Source organism: Sorex fumeus, unplaced genomic scaffold, assembly GCF_029834395.1.
Source record: "Sorex fumeus unplaced genomic scaffold, SorFum_2.1 ptg000169l, whole genome shotgun sequence".
NCBI lineage: Eukaryota > Metazoa > Chordata > Mammalia > Eulipotyphla > Soricidae > Sorex > Sorex fumeus.
This window is the reverse complement of record NW_026606226.1, coordinates 3606655-3626027: the sequence shown is the minus strand read 5'-3', so window position 1 is coordinate 3626027 and position 19373 is coordinate 3606655. Positions and strand designations below refer to the sequence as shown.

Sequence of the window (19373 nt, the reverse complement as noted above, 5' to 3'; positions counted from 1 at the left end):
CTCTCCATTAAATGTCACTGTCACTGTCCTCCCGTTGTTCATCGATTTGTTTGAGCGGGCCCAGTAAGATCTCCATTGTGACAACTGTTACTGTGTTTGGCCTATTGAATACATCACGGGCAGCTTGCCAGGCTTTGCCGTGCAGGCAAGATACTCTCAGTAGCTTGCCGGGCTCTCCGAGAGGGGCGGAGGAATCGAACTCGGGTCGGCCATGTTGGCCGCTTGCAAGGCAGACGCCCTACCCGCTGTGCTATTGCTCCAGCCCACCATTAAATGTAAGAAGTCAAAAGGACCGCAGAGGCCAGCTAGCAAGATATGTGAAGGCATACCACAGCTTCAGACGCTCCTCTCTGGGTAGCCCGGAAGGGCACAGTTAGGGGGGGGGGTGGCTTGAGCAGACTGTGAGGCACCTCCAGCCCAGATGGAAGGGGCCCACTGTCCTGCAAGCACCTGCAGTTCCTCCACACTCAGCACACACACACACACACACACACACACACGACACATTCGTTCACACTCACATACATATATACACTCAGATACACACACATCCACATGCACCCTCACATACACACTCAGGTACATATACACACCCACATGCACACTCACATACATGTACACTCATATACTTACTCACACACTTAGACACATACACACCAAACATGTACACACTCAAACATGTATATACACACTCACACATACATACTACCGTACATTCATGCACTGCCCCCCCACTCCCAAACACATACACACTTACACACATTCACACACATATATACACAATCAACACATATACACACCTCTCACACACATAGTTATACACATCACTTGATCACTTGACATCCCGTTACTCAATTGATTTGCTCGAGCTGGCGCCAGTAATATCTCCACTCATCCCTATGGCGTGCTCGTATAGCCCAATGGCGTCTGCTTGCTCCAGGAACATGAAGAGCCTCAAACAAATCGTTCAGGGTCTTGACGAAGAAGTCTGACCATCTTGTAGGTGGGCAGTCACGCGGTCTTTTGATGTGACATGGGATCTAGTCAGCAATGGCTCTAGTCCAGCAGTCGTCTCCAAATTGCATTATGTGTCCAGCCCGTCTGATTTTTGACACCGTGGCAAATGAGACAGCATCCCTGATTCTCGATCATTGATGGAGGTCGGAACTCCGGATTCTTTCTCTCACTTGAGTGATGCGTGATACTCCAAGAATAGCTCTTTTGATTCCTCTTTGAGAGACCCAAATAGTGGTCTCATCCTGTTTTCGTAGGGCCCAGGTCTCTGAGGCATATGTTAATGCAGGAAGAACAGCGGAGTCAAAGAGATGTGCCCGGAGCCAGAGGTTCTTCGTCCTCTTAGCTATTTCTTCGATGCTCTTGAAGGTGTTTCAAGCCGCTCTCTTCCTCCTGCGCAACTCAGGTGCCAGGTCATTCGTCATGTTGATTTCTCAACCTAGGTACACATAACTGTTGCATTCGGAGATGGTCGTTCCGTTGAGAGTGAATGGAACGTCAGGAATGAAACTGTTTCTCATAAACATTATCTTTGTGAGATTCAGCTGTAGTCCGACCTTTCCACACTCACGGTCGAAGTCGGCCAGCATTTGTGCCGCTTGGCTAATGTTTGGCGTTATTAGAACGATGTCATCAGCAAAGCGGAGGTGGTGTAGTTGCCAACCATCTATCTTCACTCCCATTCCTTCCATTCTAGTCATCGCATGATGTTCTCGAGGGTGGCACTGAAGAGTTTCAGTGAAATGGTATCTCCTTGCCGAACCCCTCTCTTGACATCAATGATCACTTCCCTGTAGAATGGTGAGATCCTGGTAGTGAATCCGCAATACAGCTCCTGGAGGATCCTGATGTATTGAGTTTGAATGTCTTGTGTGGCTAGGGCTTCGATGACCGCTTCAGTCTCAACAGAATCAAAGGTATGTGATTTAAAGTTATACACATACACAATCACTCGAGGGTCAGAGGCGCACAGCCCAGGAAGAACAGTGGGGGGCTGGGGCACCTTTTCTGCCCCCAGTCTGCTCCCACAGAGGAACTGGGACAGTATGAGAATGCTGGCCATGGGGCAGGAAGGAGGGATGAGGGAAACAGTACTGAGAAAACCCCAGTCACGGCCTCTCTGGCCTCCTTGACCGCACTGGCCAGGTGGCCACGATTCCCTCCCTTGGGGGACGCCCACCCCGGGGGCTGAGCCTGGCCTAACCAGTGTGGGAGCAGTCAGTTGCCTGCTGTCATGATCACTCCCGCCCAGGCAGAACCCACCTTCTGGACCAGGACCAGGCCAGGAAAACTACAGGACTCCTTTTGGGTCCTGTTTTACTGTGGGGGCCACGTCTGGCCACGTTTAGAGGCTCCGCCTGGCTCAGTGCCCAGGGATGGGGCTATATAAGCAGATACGCTTCTGTTTTCTCTCTTGGATGTGATGGTTCTCCACCCAAGGACTAGCTTGGTTCTCTGGGGTCTCCGAGCTGCTTCTGCAGGGCTGCAGGGAGAGGGGGGCCAGTACCTCATGGAAAGGTCCCCGTCCCAAGTCCACAGTGACGGAGGCAAAGCCCTGCGCACATGCACACACACGCACTCATACCCACGCACACACCCATTACACGCTCATGCACGAGCACCCACACCCACATGTACATATATACACCCACAGACACAAACACACACACCCACATGCATGCACATGCACACCCAGATGCACGCACACCCAGATGCACGCTGCACACCCACGCCCATATCCACACATACGCAGGTGCACACACAGACACACACATGCACACACATATGTACATGTGTGTACACGTACATGTGTACACATGCCCACACACATGTGCATACACACATGTGCACGCAAATGCACACGTACACACACTCACAAGCGCATGCATACACACATGCACACAAGTGCACACACAAAGAGGGCATCTGGCGGGTCCTCTCCGAGCGCAGGCCCCACCCTTGGACACACCAACCTCGAAGAGCCCCAAAGCTGGGGGCGCCGTTTGCACCCCAGTCTTGAGGGATCTTGGCCCTTCCATGGATCTCGGGCTGCAGGAGCCTGGCCTTGGCCAGGCAAGTGTGACTCAGTTTCCCTTTACTCATGAAAGCAGGACTTGTCTGGGTTCAGGGGGCTCAGGGCTCAGAGTGGTCTCCAGAAATGCTGGGGTTTGATCCAGGGGTGCGTTAACCCTTGGACTCTCTCCGGCGTTGGGTGTCCTTCTCGAGTGAGGTGACCGTCCCAGGTTGGCCGCCCTGGGGACCCTCTGCCTCTTCTTCCTCCGTTTGCCTGGTGCAGGGCAGGAGGGCTCTGAATTACTTGAGCTATAGATCTGACAATTACTCTCCCTCTCCCTAATTTGGATGTTAATGTATTAGCTACAGCGTTGCCTTCTAGGCCTAGAAATTGTTTTTCCCCCCACCGCCCTGAAATTATACATCCAGATAGAGTAGTGTTCATTAAAGTAAGATTAGGAGAGGATAATATGTGAGAGGTATGTAATCTTTTGCAAATGGTTAGTAAATTGGAACTACCCCAATTACAATCTTGTTCATCACGCGGGGCTGAGCGGCTGCCTGGGCCGGGCGCGCGCGGGGCGTCTCAGCTCACATTTCATAAATATTGTACACACGCGCTGCTCGCACCATCTGCTGCTCCGGGCACAGGCGCGGGCCCGGCTGGCTGCAGTGACGCAGGAGCAGGGCGTCCTCCTGCATGCCCACCTGGGCTCCTGGTGCCCGTGGCCTCCGGCACGCTACCACCCACCACGCCAGGCTCGATGTCGGCAGACGGCCTGCTGACCCCCTGCTGGACCAAGTGTGCCATGGGGCCAACTGGAATAGGTCAAGTGGAGGCAGAGTTGGGGGACAGACTGGACTCTCCCTGGCCCCTGAAGTGGGGTCAGGACCCCTGAACTCAAGGGCCAGCTATGAAGTGATAACACCCCCGGTTCTCATAGGCCAATGGTCGGGGGCATCTTTTCTCCCCACTTGTGTTTGGCCAGAGCCGTTCTGCTTGGTCTCCCTGGAAGGTATTTCCTTTATTACAATTACTGTTATTGGTTCAGGGGCCACACCTGGTGGTACTCAGGGCTTCCTCCTGGCTCTGCATTCTGAGATCATGCCTGGCGGCTTGGGGACCAAGTGGGGTGGCAGAGATTGGGTCAGCTGTGTGCAGAGGCAAATGCCCTTCCTCTGCCCTATCACTCTGCAACCCCTTCTTCCAGCGGTGGTGAAGGGAGTGGATAGAGGGAGGCCTCCACAGCACATGGCTGGGGACCCACTTGCACCAGGGGTGTGATGACCCCACCTCTGCAGAGAGCGAGTTCCCAAACAGCAGCTGACATGTTGTTGCAAAGGCGTTTGGGGTCTCCAGATGGCTGGCTCAGCCCCTCCCTTCCACAGAACCAGCTGAGACTTTCCCCAGGAGGGACGAGGATGGACCAGACAGGGCTTCACGCCTCTGTCCTCATCCCTCCATCCCCAAGAGGGTCGAGAATCTGCCCATCTCACAGATGAGGAAATGAGCTCAAAGGCCCAGATTTGTGTCTTCATTGAGGCTGTGGTTTGGGAGCACACCCAGAGGTGCCCCGGGTCCCATTTGGTGTGGGGCTCGAACCCTGGCACCCTCATGCAAAGCCTGGCTCAGCAGGTTGAGCTTTCTCTGGCCTCAAAATGTTTATTTTTATTAAAATTATTTTGGGGGGGGTGTTTTGCATAATACATTCAGTGGTGCTCAGGGCTTGCTCACTCCTGGCTCTGCTCTTAGGGACTCATTCCTGATGGGTTCAGGGGACCAGATGGGATGCTGGGGATCGAACCCAGGTTGGCTATATGCAAGGCAGCCACCCTACCTGCTGTACTATTGCTCTAGCCCCTCGCATTACTTTTGTTTTATTTTGCTCTTTGGTCACAAACCTGGTGATGCTCAGGGGTTACTCCTGGTGGTGCTTGGGGGGACTATAGCGGGTGCTGGGGATCAAACCCGGGTCAACTGCATGCAAGGCAAACACCCTTCCCATTGTAATATCTCTGCAGCCCCTCAAATCATTTTTTAAACCTTTTTTTTTTTCGTAGCTTCCTCTGTGATCTCCAGCTAACATTCTGTTTGAGGATGAAGCCCCCATCCCTCACTGCCTAGGGGACCCTTCAGCCCTGCCTGCTGACCTCTGCCAGCCCCGGGGCTTTGACTCGGGTGCCTTCTCTTGCCATTGCCCCTTGCCCACCCGCTCCTTTGGCCAAACTAATCCTCTTCCTCCCCAGGTCCTGCGCTTACAGCTTTTACAGGATCCCCCCCCTCCCTGAGACAGGCTTCAGTACGCCACATCCCTTCAGCACACGCTGTCCAGGGGCATTAGACGTGTCTGTGGGTGTCAGTGGCCTGCAAACACAACCCCAAGACCTGCTTCTCCATTCTGCTCTGTGTCAGCTGGGCCCTGAGACAGTCGCAGCTGGGGTGCTGCTCAGGAGACACGAGGAGGCTGGAATTGGGGGGCACAACTTAGGCGGGCGAGAAGGGAGGACGTGCCCCCTCCACTTTACCTCCCAAGTGCCGCATCTGAACCAGAAGCGCAGGGGGAGTGAGAAGTCAGTTTCCTTCCAATGCCCCTGAAGCATCCAGGGTGCTTCCCTGCCTGGCACCTAGGGGAGGCCCAGCAGCTGTAAAGTGGGGTGGCCACCATCATGCTCAGGGTCATGTGCTGGCGGGCAGCACTCCAGGACCCTTCATTTCCCAAACCCAAGTCAGTGGTGCCGATGGTCTCAGGTCTCTGCCTTCAGGAAGGAGCCCTTTGGGTTTCTTTTTGGGTTTGCTTCAGGTTTTTCTTGGTGGGGGGCACTCCCAGTGATGCTCAGGATTTGGTGGGTGGCTTGTGGGGGACCATATAGGGTCCTGGGGATCAAACCCAGGTTGGTCACATGCAAGGCAAGAGCACTGGGAGTCAACCCATCATCCCCAACATCTCCTTGTCCGGGTCAGGGGTGGGGGACATCTTGACCCTTATCCCATCGTCCTGTGGGCATCCTGACTTCTTCTGAGAGCAGCTGCTGGCAGGGCTGCAAACAGACCTGAGAATACATGCCCCAGTCGGGGCCCGAAGCAGGCTGGCCGCTGTTGCTGACCTGAAGGACAAACCAAAGCCACAAGGGCACGGTCAGGGGCAGAAGGGGTTCACGAGGTTGCCCCTCCCCCAGTGAGGACTCGAGGTGGAATAAAAGGTTCAAATGTTTATTATCAAAAAAAAAAGGAGGCATGCAGAAGAGTGGGTGCCCGGGAAGGGGTAAAAGGGGGGCCTGTCCCGCTGAAATCAATACTGGCCAGGACAAGCATTATCCCATGTGGAACACCTCAAGCTTCTGCCTAGAGAATTTGATTGGATCTTCAGAAAAACCTATTAGAGTGTTGTCAGAGCCTTCTGGTGATAACTGACCAGCCCTCTCCAATCGATGCTCCTCACTTGCAGAGCGCCAGATTTTTTAACAGCATAATTGTTTTTTTAATAAAGGCCGGCTCACCCACTCCGGCGTGAGGCGCGTCCGACCCGGACTCCCCACTTAAGACAGAGAGGTTTGCGCAGGCCCGCCGCCCGTTCTAATCGCACGGTCGCCGTCTGGAAGCTCCTGGGTCCTCCGAAGTGTCGCGGGAGTCAACACACAAGTCAGAAGTATTGGCTAAGTGGAATCCATGCCTCACCAAGGAGTCTTTATTTATTTTTAAAGGAAAAAAAGGGGGGGACCAATGGGGGTGGGGTGGGAGAACTGAGCTCAGCACGGCGAGGATCTCATCGGAGCAACAGTGGAATTAGTTGTCAATTATCACAGCTTTTGGAGTTTACAGCCAGGGTGGTTCCAAGCATGATAAGTAACAGCCAAGGTGCCTTCGCGCTTTACCTCGTCTGGGATCTGCGCTGCTGGAGAACTTCACAAATTGCTGGCCACAATTTGGGACTTTGGAGAGGGGGTGGGATGGGGGCGGAGGCTGGAAGTGACTTGACCAGGGGCCACAGGCTGAACGGGAGGCACAGTTGGGGGCAGGGCATGTGAACTGGGATCACAAGTCAGAGCTCAGCATCACCAGCCTCCCTGCCCCCTACCAAAACTAACCCCCAACACTGGAAGACATCGGTAGGGTTGAGCAGGCACCTACCCAGGTCCCATGCCCAGCTTGTCCACTTGGACAATTCGTTGGCGTGCTCTGGATCCGGCTGCTCTGTGGGACCACTTCTGGGCTGTGGTGCTAAGCCTGAGACACAGGCTCAAAGGCAAGGTCATTGCGTCCTCTGCATATTGGGAGGCTGAGGCGGGGAGGGTCGCCTCCTGAACCCGTTGGAGATGCCAGTCAGACTGTCACCCCAGAGCTGCCTCATACCAGGCCGGCCTTGTTCTTTTCAGGCTTGCCCGCTGTGGACCGCGGTCTGTGCACACCCAGGGTTGAGGGGTAAGGTGGCGGGTCCAGAATCTGAGGATGGGGCGAGTGTCCAAGAGGGTGTGTGGGAAAAAGAGAGGAGGAGAGGGGGGACCGTTGGGCACCCTTTGGAGCTGGAGCTCCACACCACAGCATCTCCGATACACAATCCCTTCTCGGCTACATCTAAGGGTTCGTGTAGTTGTGGTTGGCGGGATTACTGTTTTTGAGAGTCTATCCAGACTTGACACTTTACAGTTTCCTTTTTGTATTCTGGAGCTCGGAAGGTTAGTCCTGGCCTAGGGGTTGCTCCTGGGGTATCAGGGGTCCAACTCTGCCCTCCCACATGCAGAGCAAATGCCAGCACTGAGCTCGCTCCTGTTCTCTTTTGCGATCTCAGGTGCAGGTCCCCAGCCCTAGACTCACGGGTCTAGGACATGGGCGCTGTCGCTACTGACCTTCTGGGAGAAAAGAGCCCTGAAATTAACAAAGGAAAAGGTGGGCAAGCCCCCAGAGCAGAGGGGAAACCAGCCAGACACAAACGCTGAGCAGAACCAAGGGTGGGCGTTGGGGGAACTTCAGAACCTCTGGTGGGGAGGGAAGCAGGATCCCTGCCTGGGGCGGATCCAGGTCAGAGGCAGAGGCAAGGCCTGTGGGTACTCGGGTATGTGCCAAGTCCTGCTGGCATGACTTACCGAGCACCACCACATGCCACTCTGGGCCGGATCAGACATAGGATCCATTCTGCGTGTTCGCTGCTTTATGGCCAGGGACCAGAAGGTCAACAGACACTTCGGAGAGGAGATAAGGGCGCTGCGAGGCAAGGACGAGAGGCCAGTTCAGCTTGGCCGAGGACGAGTTTGCTCCGGGAAAGGCCAAGGCACGGAGGTGAGAGGGGCTGGAAGTGGGGATGGGGACAGGAGCCCCGGGAGGTGACAGGGAGATGGAAAGAAGACACTTAGGTGCCAGCAACCCCTCGGGACTGGGAGGGAGCCAGGCTGTGTCTAAGGTCAGCCAATATCAACTACTCCGCTGGAAGGACCCCACCTTCCTTCCTGTGGGGACCAAGGATGGGGCATCCAGGAGAGGCCTGGAGAACGCAGCGACACTTCAAGGTCAAGGGCATGGAGTGTACGAGCACCATGCAACTACTGTGTGGGGTGGGGGTGTGTGACTGGCAGGGCTAAAAACCCATGTGGGGGGGGGGGCTGTGAGTGGGGGGGGGGTCGCTGGGTCTCTAGGTTCAGTGATAGGTAAAAGCAAGTGTAAGGGAAGGTGGGGGCGGTGTGAGAGGGCCATGCAGCCTGAGCCTCAGGCAGGCGCCACCTACAGCATGTGCCACGTGGGGTCATCCCTGTAGATCCCAGCAAAGGGGCCAGGAAAACCCAGCGCGACCCAAGAGGTGGGAGGGTTGGCAGGAGTTGGCTGGGGGTGCCAGAAGAGCATGCTTTTCTTTTGGGGTCCCTCCTGACCAAGACAGAAAGCTGACTCAAGAGACTCGACCCTAGCAACCCGCTCGTGGGTTTCTGTGGTTGGGATAGAGCACACCATGGGGATCTCTAAGCCTGCTGAGGGCCGAGTTGGACTGAAGTCTCACCTGCAGGCAGCTGATTGGCAGCCAGGAACTGGGGGGGGATGGAGGGAAGCACCATGTGGTGGCCTGGAGCCCCCTTGGTCAATGACCTGACATGCAGGAAGTTGGGTGGCATGGATACAGGGACCTGGAGTCCTGCTGCCCTGTGCTGACCCTCCTGACCCAGAGCCAGCCAGGAGCTGGAGTGGAGAATGAAGTGGAAGTCGGAGGTGGCTGTGGGCATTTCCAGCCAGAGCTGCTTCTGTGCAGACGCCTGCAGTGGGGAGATCCTTCCGCAGTATGAAAGAGCCAAGACTGGAAGGTGCTCATGGGACAGGCACGGCTGGGGAGTGGCCGGGCTGATGGGAGATGGTGGAGGTTGGTTGGTTGGGTTTGAGGGGTGCTGGCGCGCCTCATCCTGGCCCGGAACAGGCCCGGGCTGTGTGGGATATGCACAGCCCCAGCACAGCCACTGCCTTCCTTTCCCCGTCTTCAATGCTGGCCAAGGGAAGACAAAGGAGGCCCCTGGGCTGGCGGGGGGACGGCGTGAGCGAGCTGCCCCCGTCCATGAATAAAGCAGGAGCTTTCCAAACGTTTGTTCTTGCAAGAGCCAGCCCGGCAGCCCGCTCGCCAAGCCAGGCTCGCAGTTGGATCCTTAATGCATTGTGAGCGTTCAATCAAACTTTTAGTGGTGAAACTCAGGGAGCTGAGAGCCAGCGAAGCCCAAATGGTCCCTTTGCTTTTCCATCTTTTGTGGCTGCCTGGCTGTGCTCTTGTGGGTTTTGTTGTCAACAAACTCTTGGCTTGCCTTTGAGCACTCCAAATTATTGAAAATGACTACAGCTTAAGACTGGCAGGATGATTGTTAAAAACAGCCCTGGCATTAATCATAGCTTAAGAGCTTTTGGAAAATGATTCTAATTCAGAAGGGGTGGCTTACAAAGAGGCTTGTCGAAAGCAGAGCAGACATCAAACTCTGAAAGGCAAAAGAGCTTCCTTGGTGCCCACACCTGGAGGCTTCTGAACCCCAGCTGGCAGCAGCGTGGGGGGAAGAGTGGGGCACGGTGCACCCCATCCAACCACACCTTATGTTTTCAACTGGGGTCCCACGGCACCCTTTGCCCTGAGCAGGTGGGTGCTGGGGACGGGAAGACTTCAGGGGGTCCCCTGAGTTGCCAGTCTTGCTGGCAGATCCTGCAATCAGGAAGGGGCGGCTGGCTGCCCCAGCGCCTGCCAACAGCCAGAATGCCTCAGCCGGGGCTAAAATAAGCGGTGTGCACAAAGGCAGCTGCGCGGGCAGACGCTCGGTCAGCACTTGCAGGGAGCCGGGCGGGGCAGTGAGCTGATGAGCTGCCTTTTGCCCGCCTGGCAGGACGACGCCTGGCGGCAAGGGTTCTTGCCATCAGCGTTCCCCGACCAGGGAACCATTGCACGGGGTGGTATGGTTAATGGTCTCCAGTAGGGGAAGCTGAGAACAACAACCGTAGGGGAGTGGTGGGAACTCGGTGCATACTAAAGGGGCTGCATCACATGGGGGAAGGAGCCGCTGGCTGGGTCATGCCTGCAGCAGCCAACGCTGGGGGTGGGGGGGGCGCGTTCTGGGGAGAGGCACTCTGGGGCAGAGGAACATGGCTTTGGACATGCATTTGCAGAAACAGTCAGAGCTGCAGCCTGGAGGCACACGGGTGGCTGCTTCGTCCTGGTAGCCTTTCCCACCTCTGGGGCCGGAAGTCAAAGGGGACTGTATCCTCCGCCTCCAGGCCCCTGACTCAGGGCTGGGCCTGAGTGATGGTCCTGGGAGGGGGAGGGAGTGGGGAGGGGGTGCTGTAGAACTGGAGGTAACTCCACCCCTTCGTGGTGTTCCTTGTGGCCACATGGGGATGTCAGGCAGTGCCCCTCTGTCTCTGCAGGAGGCCCTCCTGGCCTGGAGTGTTCCTTCTCCCTTCTGCAGCCTCCTTGCTGCTCTGCTTCTGGTTTCTGGTCAGATCCCAGCTACTGGATGGCAACAAGGCCAGGGGAGGGCCAGAGCCCCAGGGAGCCCATACAGGCCCGCCGGGAAAGCAGCCCGCAGGAGGGCCTGCTAGGTTTGTGTTTCTGTTTGTTTGAAAGCGATCGCCTTTGCAACTGCAGCCAGAAAGGGAGAAAACTGGTGATCCGAGACCCTTTTCGGTGCCTTGGTGCCGCTGCAAGGAAATCTGTTATTCTCCATACACGGCCTTGGGCATCTCCCGGGCTCCGTGGCTCGCTGTGGTAAGAACCAAGCCATCAAGAACAGCTGTGAAGGTGAGAGATGTTTCTGCAGCAGCAGGAGCAGCAGCAGCAGCAGCACTGGACTTTGGCAGGCAAGGAGGAGCAAAAAACCCAAGGAGGACGTTTCGGTTGAGCGTAATGGCATTTCCCCTTCCTTGTCCAGGCGATAAAAGATTCATGCTCCTAATGGCAACACTTAGAGCTGCCGCTCACTTTTTTTCAGGGAGAGGTTAGAGAAAACAGGCCTAGAGAGAGGGGGAGAGAAAGAGACAGAGAGACAGAGAAAGAGAGTGAGAGAGACAGAGAGACAAAGAAAGAGAGTGAGAGAAACAGAGAGACAGAGAGAGACAGACAGAGAAAGAGAGTAATTGCATCACCAGTTAACAGAGACTGATTAATGCAGAAAACTTCCTTCCATGGCAATACTTTTTAATCGGGTCTCTGCTGTGTGTCTGGGCAAACCAGCTTTTGTGGATTAGCTAAGACTCAGCCTTGCCAGACTCCGTTGCAAGTTTAGGGGATGAAATACACAACGACAGAGGGAAAAGCAAACCAAGAAAGAGTGATAGAGTCACACATTTCAATATTCAGCGACCATTAAGGGATTTAAATATTTGCTTGCTATTAGAGGCGTGCGTTAGGCGCTTCCAACACCAGCTCTGGAAGACTGAAATATCAATTACAGATCAATTTTCCCCCTAAGTAAACACTAATGCAGGATAAACAGTATTAGAAGATGCAATCGGAACATTGCTGACTTCAGGACGGACTTCCTGCTGGTAACAGCAAGTTTAAGCCTGGTGATTAATTAACCCGAGAAGATGGTACTAAAGGAAGATTTAGGCGGTCACGTCTGCAATGTGGTGGTGGGGGGGGGGGGGCAGGGACCAAGTGGGGGCTCCTGGAGGCAGCCCGGGGGCAGCGCACGTCGGACCTCAGAAGCAGTCTCCACTGCCCACAGCGCCACACCTCAAAGGATTGGGAGGAAATAAAACGGGAGTTGAGAGGGCATGTGCGGAGCAAGAGAAACGCAGGACACTTAAGGTCTAGCGGGCAGCAAGTCCCCATTTGCATGCTCGAGGCCTGTGTTGTTGCACTTCCAGGCACTGACCACGGGGGGCAGCTGACAGTTTAATGCTAATGCTCCGTTTGAAATGAAACATAAAAATGCAACCAAGACCAGTGTCCTCTCCTGGGTACCCCAGAGCCCCGTAAGCAGAATGTGTCTGCTGGCTAGTCTCCTGTTTGGGGCAGCTCCCCCGAACGAGTATCTGATCCTCTCTCTGGCACAGAGAATGATGGTGCAGGAGGTCGAGTTTCAGAGGAACCGCATGGGGGACCTGCAGCTCAGATCCTCCTGACCTACCAGAGCTCATGCTGCACCCGACCATGCAAGCCAGCAATGCCCAGCTTTCCTTAGGCACCCCCACACGTGTTTTCCTCCCCAGGGAGCAGCAGTTCCTGGAGAACCAGGGAACTAAACACAGCCCTCGGGCGGGCTGGCCACCGCATTTCCACACGGGCCACCAGAATGCCACCTGCCTCAAGGGTGACCACGCAGAACTGGCGAGGTGCTCTGACTAAGAGTCCAGTGAGGTTCACAACCAGGCACTGGCCGAGTCTCCTCTTCATTCACTCCCCTGCAGTCCCCAGTCCCACCCCAGTTTCTGAGCCACATCAGAAGCTGCAATAAGCCCTGGCAGTTCTCCAGGCTTACTCCTGGCTCTGTGGCTCTGTGCTCAGGGGTCACTCCCAGCAGTGCAGATGGAACCCAGTGGGGTGGTGGTGGGAGTTGAACCGGGTCTGCAGCAGGCAAGACAAGTGCTCTGCCTGCTCTGTTCTCTCTCGGGCCCCCACGAATCTGCTCTCACTGGCCCTGAGTCCATGACTTTAACTGGCAGCCACCAGCTCACACATGACCCTGGGTTTGGGAGAGACGCCAGAGGCTGCCTGCGTGGCTTGAGCAATTCCTGCCTGGGGAGGCAGGAGACCTGAGTATGACTCAGGCCACAGACAAAACGCTCTCCCTGAAGCTGCGACTTCCCACCTGTGATGGTGGTGGCGGCTTGTGGGTCCCGTGTGACGGGTGCAAAGGACCATTTCTCCATGGAGAGAGTTAAGGGCATCCAAGAATTACAATCCAAGCAGACCGAGGCCAGTGAAAGACTGCACCGATAAACACCCGCATAACACCTCGGGTTCCGGCGGGTATATCTGGAGGACGCTGGCACTCTTGCTCCGTGCCATGTGAGGGGGCCTGGAAGCCCCTCAAGCTTCCCCACCACACGCTGTCACCTTGGCAACCCCCTTTGAAACTCCAAGGGCTAATGGATGGCCCCACACCACAACCATGACGCACCTGCCTGGGGCCGGGGGAGGGGGGCTGCCAGGGGTTGTGGCTGTCGGTCTGGGCTGGGGTCTGCAGTGGGGAGAGGGCTCCTGGTGTCCTGTCTGTCTTGCTGGCACCTCTCCTGGTCTTGGGGAGTGCTGGCTTTACCCGCCTCCTGCTCACCCCACTTTTGTCCCTACCGGCCTCTCTGGTGACCTCCACACCCCAGCCAGGTGGCGAGAGAATTGCCAGGCTCCCCAGGGAATGGGCGATCAGGGACCAACATCCAGAAGTCTCACTGGCTGCTCTCCACCCGGGACCCACCATGAGTGCTGACAGCGGTGCTGGCCAGGGCTGGGTGAGCTGTTACTAAGCCCAGGAGCCCCTACAGTCTGGATGCCTCTGCCTGCCTTGGCTTAGCATAAGGCCAATGCCACCAGCACCAGCACCAGCATCTGCTGACCAGCCGTTTTGCCTCCTCCACTGTCCACGTGCAGCCCTCCCGTCGCCACCCTGAGGTTCGGCCAGGGATAGCCCGGGACGATGAGGCCCCAAGTCGGCCATCCTAATCACTTCCCCCAAGAAAGTCTGGCAGCCCTTACTCGGGGCCGTGGGGCTGGAGTCAGCACTGCTTCCCTGGGAGGTCAGTCCCCCCACAGCCCTGGAGACCACCTCCCCATTCCTGGCAGTGGGGGACAGGCAGGCAGGCGCTCTGTCACCGCGTTTGGGACACAGGCACCAGGGATCAAGCGGGGAGAAGGGGGGAGGGGGGCGGGGTGGGAGTGGGGGTGGGGGAGGAAGGGGCCGGGAGGGGGACACAGCCTTTGGGCTTTTCTGGAACTTACCTTGGCTTCGTCTGCCGAGCCGCCGCCAAGACCTGTCCGAGAAAGAAGAAGAGCTCAGCCCCGGCTGGGAGGAGGCCACGGGGGGCCCCGGGAGGTGGGCCACGCCAGGTCCGTCGGGTGGGTCGCCCTGCAGGGGGCAAGGGGGACACCAGCAGCGGCTGCCGAGCTCGGGCCTGCAAGTCTCAAGGGTCTTAGAAGGCGTGGGGGGCCCGGCGCATCCTCCGGGGGCGCGGAGAGAGCTTGGAAGGAAGAGGCGCAATGAGTTCAGACACGGGTCCCGCGGGGGGACGGGTGAAGCAGCCGACAGGGGGGTGGGGGGCGGGAGCGGGGAAGAGAGGCGGGGTGGGGGCGCAGGAGATGAGTCCGGGGTCCGAGGGGCGCCGCTGCACCTGCACAAAGCGCTGGAGGGACGCGGTGGGGCCCGAGGCCGCGCCTGGCCCACGTGTCAGCGCTGAGCCGGAAGCGAAGCGGAAGCGGAAGGAGCAGGACCGGAAGGGGCGGGGAGAAGAAAAGCCATTTAAAGGCGCCGCCGCCGCCGCACCTACCCCACGTGCTCGCCCCTCCGGCAGGGTCCTAAGGAGGAAGGGGGGTGGTGGGGTGTGTGCCCGGGACCCCGTTTCCTTGCTCATGCCCAGGCGCCCGTAAGAAGTCCATAATGAGATGAAAGGATCACTTTGTAACATTAATTTTTTTTTTATTAAGAAGACAGATATTTTATAGTACTTCTTTTTTTTTTCTTTTCTTTTTGTAAAAATGGTATACATGAACCAATACAAAATGCGGATGGGAGCATATGGAATATGGAGTTTCTTACACCGTCACATTGTCCATGTACACCTTTAAAAACAGAACTGGCCTAAAGGGAAAAAGAAGACGGTCGGTGTGACTAAAGAACGAGCTTATTTGGCATCAATTATACATCCTTCATTATTTTATATTCCTTTAAAAAACACAAAAAAAAAACCAAGTTTGTTCTTTCTTCACTCTAAAAAAAGTGATCAACCTGTACAAAGTAATACTCAACAATACATTTTCAAACAGTGCACTGTATACGTAAGAAAAAATACATAAACCAATATACAACTAAAATCCTTAATTTCCTGTTTTTTTGCTTGGTTTTATTATTATTATTATTATTTTTCCAATGCGTGGGGCCTACACTTTGCAATCTACCTGAGACGGAAAACACCAATCGAAAACACAGGGACCTGAGACATGTCAACATTGTAAGCCACAGTTACGTCAGGGACACGGTATCTACTGCACACATAGCCAAAACGGAAAGGTGGGGGCCAACGATGAGATGCCAATTCGGGGAGCAACGGGAGGGGGCGTCTTTGTTTCTTCCTACTAACAAAAACAACGACGACAGAAAAAAACCTGCCAACGACATGCTCAATGGTTGTCACCCTTTGACACGGTCATACTATGCTTGGGATGGGTGCTAAGGGCTCGGAGTACAGCTACACGGTACAAAAGTCATCGAAAAAGGGACGTTCCTTGTGGCTTTTAGTCTTGGGTAAGTGCTCGGGGGAGAGGCGGAAGACCAAAAAGCTGCTGGTTATGGATTTTTCTTTTACAGACCAGTCCGTTCCCAAAAGGCCCCCCATACTGCAATGGATCTATCAAAGGATAAAAAAAAAAAGGAAAGACAAGGAAAAGAAACACGCTTTCCAAGAACAGAGAGTTGACACTTGTTTTCCCCTTAAATAAATCAGCCAAAGTTTTCCACATAATGTAACAAGAGTAAAAATGCACCTTGCAAAATCCAAAAGCACTCACTGAAAATGCTATATAATATATATTTATATAGAGAGGTTTTTTTTTTGTTTTTTTTTGTTTTTTTTATTTTTTATTTTTTGATGCCATCTTTCCATCAGGACCATATTCTGGAGTCTGGAGTCTTACCAAAACATACGGTAAGTTTGGGTTTTGTCCTTGAGGACTACTTCTAGATTTTCGAGACGTTTGTGAAAATCTCCACGTTAAAAAATAAAAACCAAAAAAAAAAAAAAAACATCAACACACCAAAAAACCAAAACCAAACCAAACCAAAAACTCCGGGCCAATCAACCAAGGGTCGCTCGACTCCTTCACCTCTTCCCGGGCTCCAGCCTCGACTCCCTTGGGGGGAGTGGGCTTGAGCGTCTCTGCACTATGGCTGCGTCAGGAGAGTCGGTCATGGATTTGGCAGATGGCTCTTAAGGCTCAGGAAAGAGGCCAAGGCTAGTGTATGAAAGGTAAAAAGATAAAAACACTCACATTTGACTTTTGATTAAGTAACTGAAAATCCCTACATGCTGTTTTCCCACCTCTGCCCCGAACTTTCCAGAACGGAGATGGCCAGCCGGAGAGTGGGAGAGCGATCCCAGCCCCATTTTGGTTATTTATTTATGTTTTTGGTGCCTCCTGCCTTTGTCAAGCCAAATCGAAAGAAACGAAAGTTTCACATGGATTCGAGTTGGAACTCTCAGCATGACAAATATCTGTAATATACAGTACATGCAGGCCACGTCTTAACTGCCTTCCTAACTAAGCATAAAGTGGGGGGAAAAGAACCCAAAAACCTGTCCCATTCATTCGCACACCACACGGACTTGCTTTTTTTTTTTTTCCCTACTGATTAGTGAGAAGTAAGGCCGATTGGGAAAGGTGGATGGAAACGTTTGGAACCGAAATAACCAGAGCAGAACTCGCGTTCCCCCCCCCTCCCTGCTTGCCCTCCTGTGGCAAACTCACAAGTGTCCACTTATATAAAAGGAACAGACCTCGCCAGTGGGGTCTGCTTAGGGCATTAGAAAAAAGGAGGCGCCCCTCCACCCAGACCTTTCTATAGCCAGTGTGGGGTATCTATACTGAGCCGTCTACAGATACAGAATTAAAGACAGATTCACCCTCATTGGGACACACCTCACTTGCGGATAACCCTGTACAGTAATGTAGTTCCACAGCAAACAGAACAGTTTCGGAATCACAGTCTAAGTTTCTAATCTCCGCCGCTCTAAAGTATTCGAAACATGGGTCGCAGCGGAGAATTCTCATAGTTCACCCAAATCTTGACGACAACAGAGAAGAATGCATTATGAATACACTAAATTCTGAACTAGGAGATCTAAACTGTGCTGGTTCTCCTTTTTTTTTTTCTTTTAAAGGAAACTGAATTTTGAACAGAAAGCAGTTACTTCCAAAACAAACAAGAGTTAACATAAAATAAAATAAAAATAATAACAGGAAAAAGGTTTTTAAGGAATCCCAGCAGGCAAATTCCAAAACGGGAGATCTTGGGGGAGGGTTGGGGGTGGGAGAGAAAAACCAAAAAAATTTCCCAAATATTTTTGGGAAAAATAAATGCACACAAAGGAGGGAAAAGGGGGGAAGGCAGGGGGGAGGGGGGATGTAATGGACAAAGAAACAAACCATAACAAGAACGGGAAAAAAACAAGGCACAGAATTTTCTGCAATTATCCAAACTAAATCCAAGACTGCAAAATCGACTTGGGAGGAGGAAAACGAAAATGAGAAACCAACCAAAAAAATAAGAGAGGTGTCGAACAGCAGAATGTACTTTTTTTTCCACGAACATTTCTCTTGTTTGTTTTTTACACAGCAAATCCCAAGCCTTCCCAGTCTCACACCTTTCCACCCATCCATGAAAAAACACACAGACTTTCTCGCAAGTTCCAAGATCACTGTCTCTTTATCAGCTAAATAGGGCCGGCTGGACACCTCATGGAAACAGAAAGGCCGGTCTAGATGAAGTACTCTTTCTTTTCCTCCGAGCTGCTCTGCCCTCCTTCTGCGTTGATGATGGCCGTGTCTGCGTCGGCGGCGTCGTCGGCTCCTTTCGCTTCGTGAGTGAAGTATGTGCCTGCAAGAGGAAAGGGGCAAAGCACCGTGACTGTCTGCCGGGCCGCGGGCGGGCGGCGTGGCGTGGGGATGGCCACGGGCTTGGTGGCCGTCAGCAGCCCCAGAGGTGGTGCAGGCAGCAGAGGGGGGGAAAAACGATCGGAAGGAGAGAGCGAGGGGGTGCGAGGGGACGTGGTGGAAGAGGAGGAGGAGGAGACGGATGGGGGTGGTGGCAGGTGGCGGGGGGCGTCCGGGGGTTCCAAAGGCACCACTCCAACCGAAATGCTGCGATATAATTCAGCAGATGAGACATTAGAGCAGTGACAATGGCCGGGAGGAGACGAGGGTGGGAGCTAAAACGATGCAGAAAGCCGGTGAGCTGCTGGCTAAGGCGTGAGACCGCGGACGCCCAGGACCCGTGAGTGAGCGGGGATGTGCACGCACATGGAGAAGGACCGAAGCGAGGAAGAGCCATTAGCCGATGGAGGAAGGAGGGCACACTCCCCCCACCCCCGTCCCCGGGGATGTGCTAGCATCCTCGCCACTGTCTTCTGCCCTCCGCGCCAGGTTGGAGAGAGGGCGTGAGATTCTAACCGCGGTGGGCGAGGCTGGGGGCTCTGGCTTCAAGAACGGGGCGTCTGCACCTCGGATGTCACCGCTAGAAGCCTGCACCCGATGCAAGGACCTGCTGGTCAGCCACCGCCACTTTGGAATGACCGGGGGCACCCACTGACGAAGGGGGTTGGGGGACCCTCTCAGCACCTAGTCCCGACGGGCTGCAGGAAGATCAGGTGGTCCAGCTCCCACTGACACCTCCGGGGCGTGCAGGCACCGCCTCCCCGGCCAGGCGGCCCTCCTCCCGCCTCCAGGGCTGGACGTCCAAGACTCTGAGGACCACGCAGGCACACACCCCCACGCACATCCCCCTGCCACCAGCCCATCCACTTGCCGTTTCTCAGGTTCCCCAAGGGACCAGTCCGAGAGGCGGGCAGGTGGGCCAGCATTGGCTCCTGTACGCCCCTTTACTCTGCAGGGCAGTGCTGCCCTTAGTCCAGCACTCCACAGCTGCCAGGCCTTGCCAGGGGCTCCGTGAGACTCACCACCGAGCGGCTACAG

The 19373-nt window shown here is 54.7% G+C and overlaps 1 protein-coding gene across 7 annotated transcripts in view; it reads right to left on the bottom strand.

The window, feature by feature from the left end:
- Positions 1-11306: 11306 nt before the first annotated feature.
- Positions 11307-19373, bottom strand: part of CADM1 (cell adhesion molecule 1) — a 371444-nt gene continuing 363377 nt past the window's right edge. For 6 of the 7 annotated variants that reach the window (XM_056107513.1, XM_056107514.1, XM_056107517.1 and 3 more), the window contains one exon: positions 18001-18279. In XM_056107513.1, the coding sequence (XP_055963488.1) occupies positions 18161-18279 (119 nt within the window). In that variant the 3' untranslated portion in view covers positions 18001-18160. Of the gene's footprint in view, positions 11483-14411; positions 14444-18000; positions 18280-19373 lie in introns of those variants that run through there. The other variant, XM_056107516.1, reaches the window with a different exon arrangement.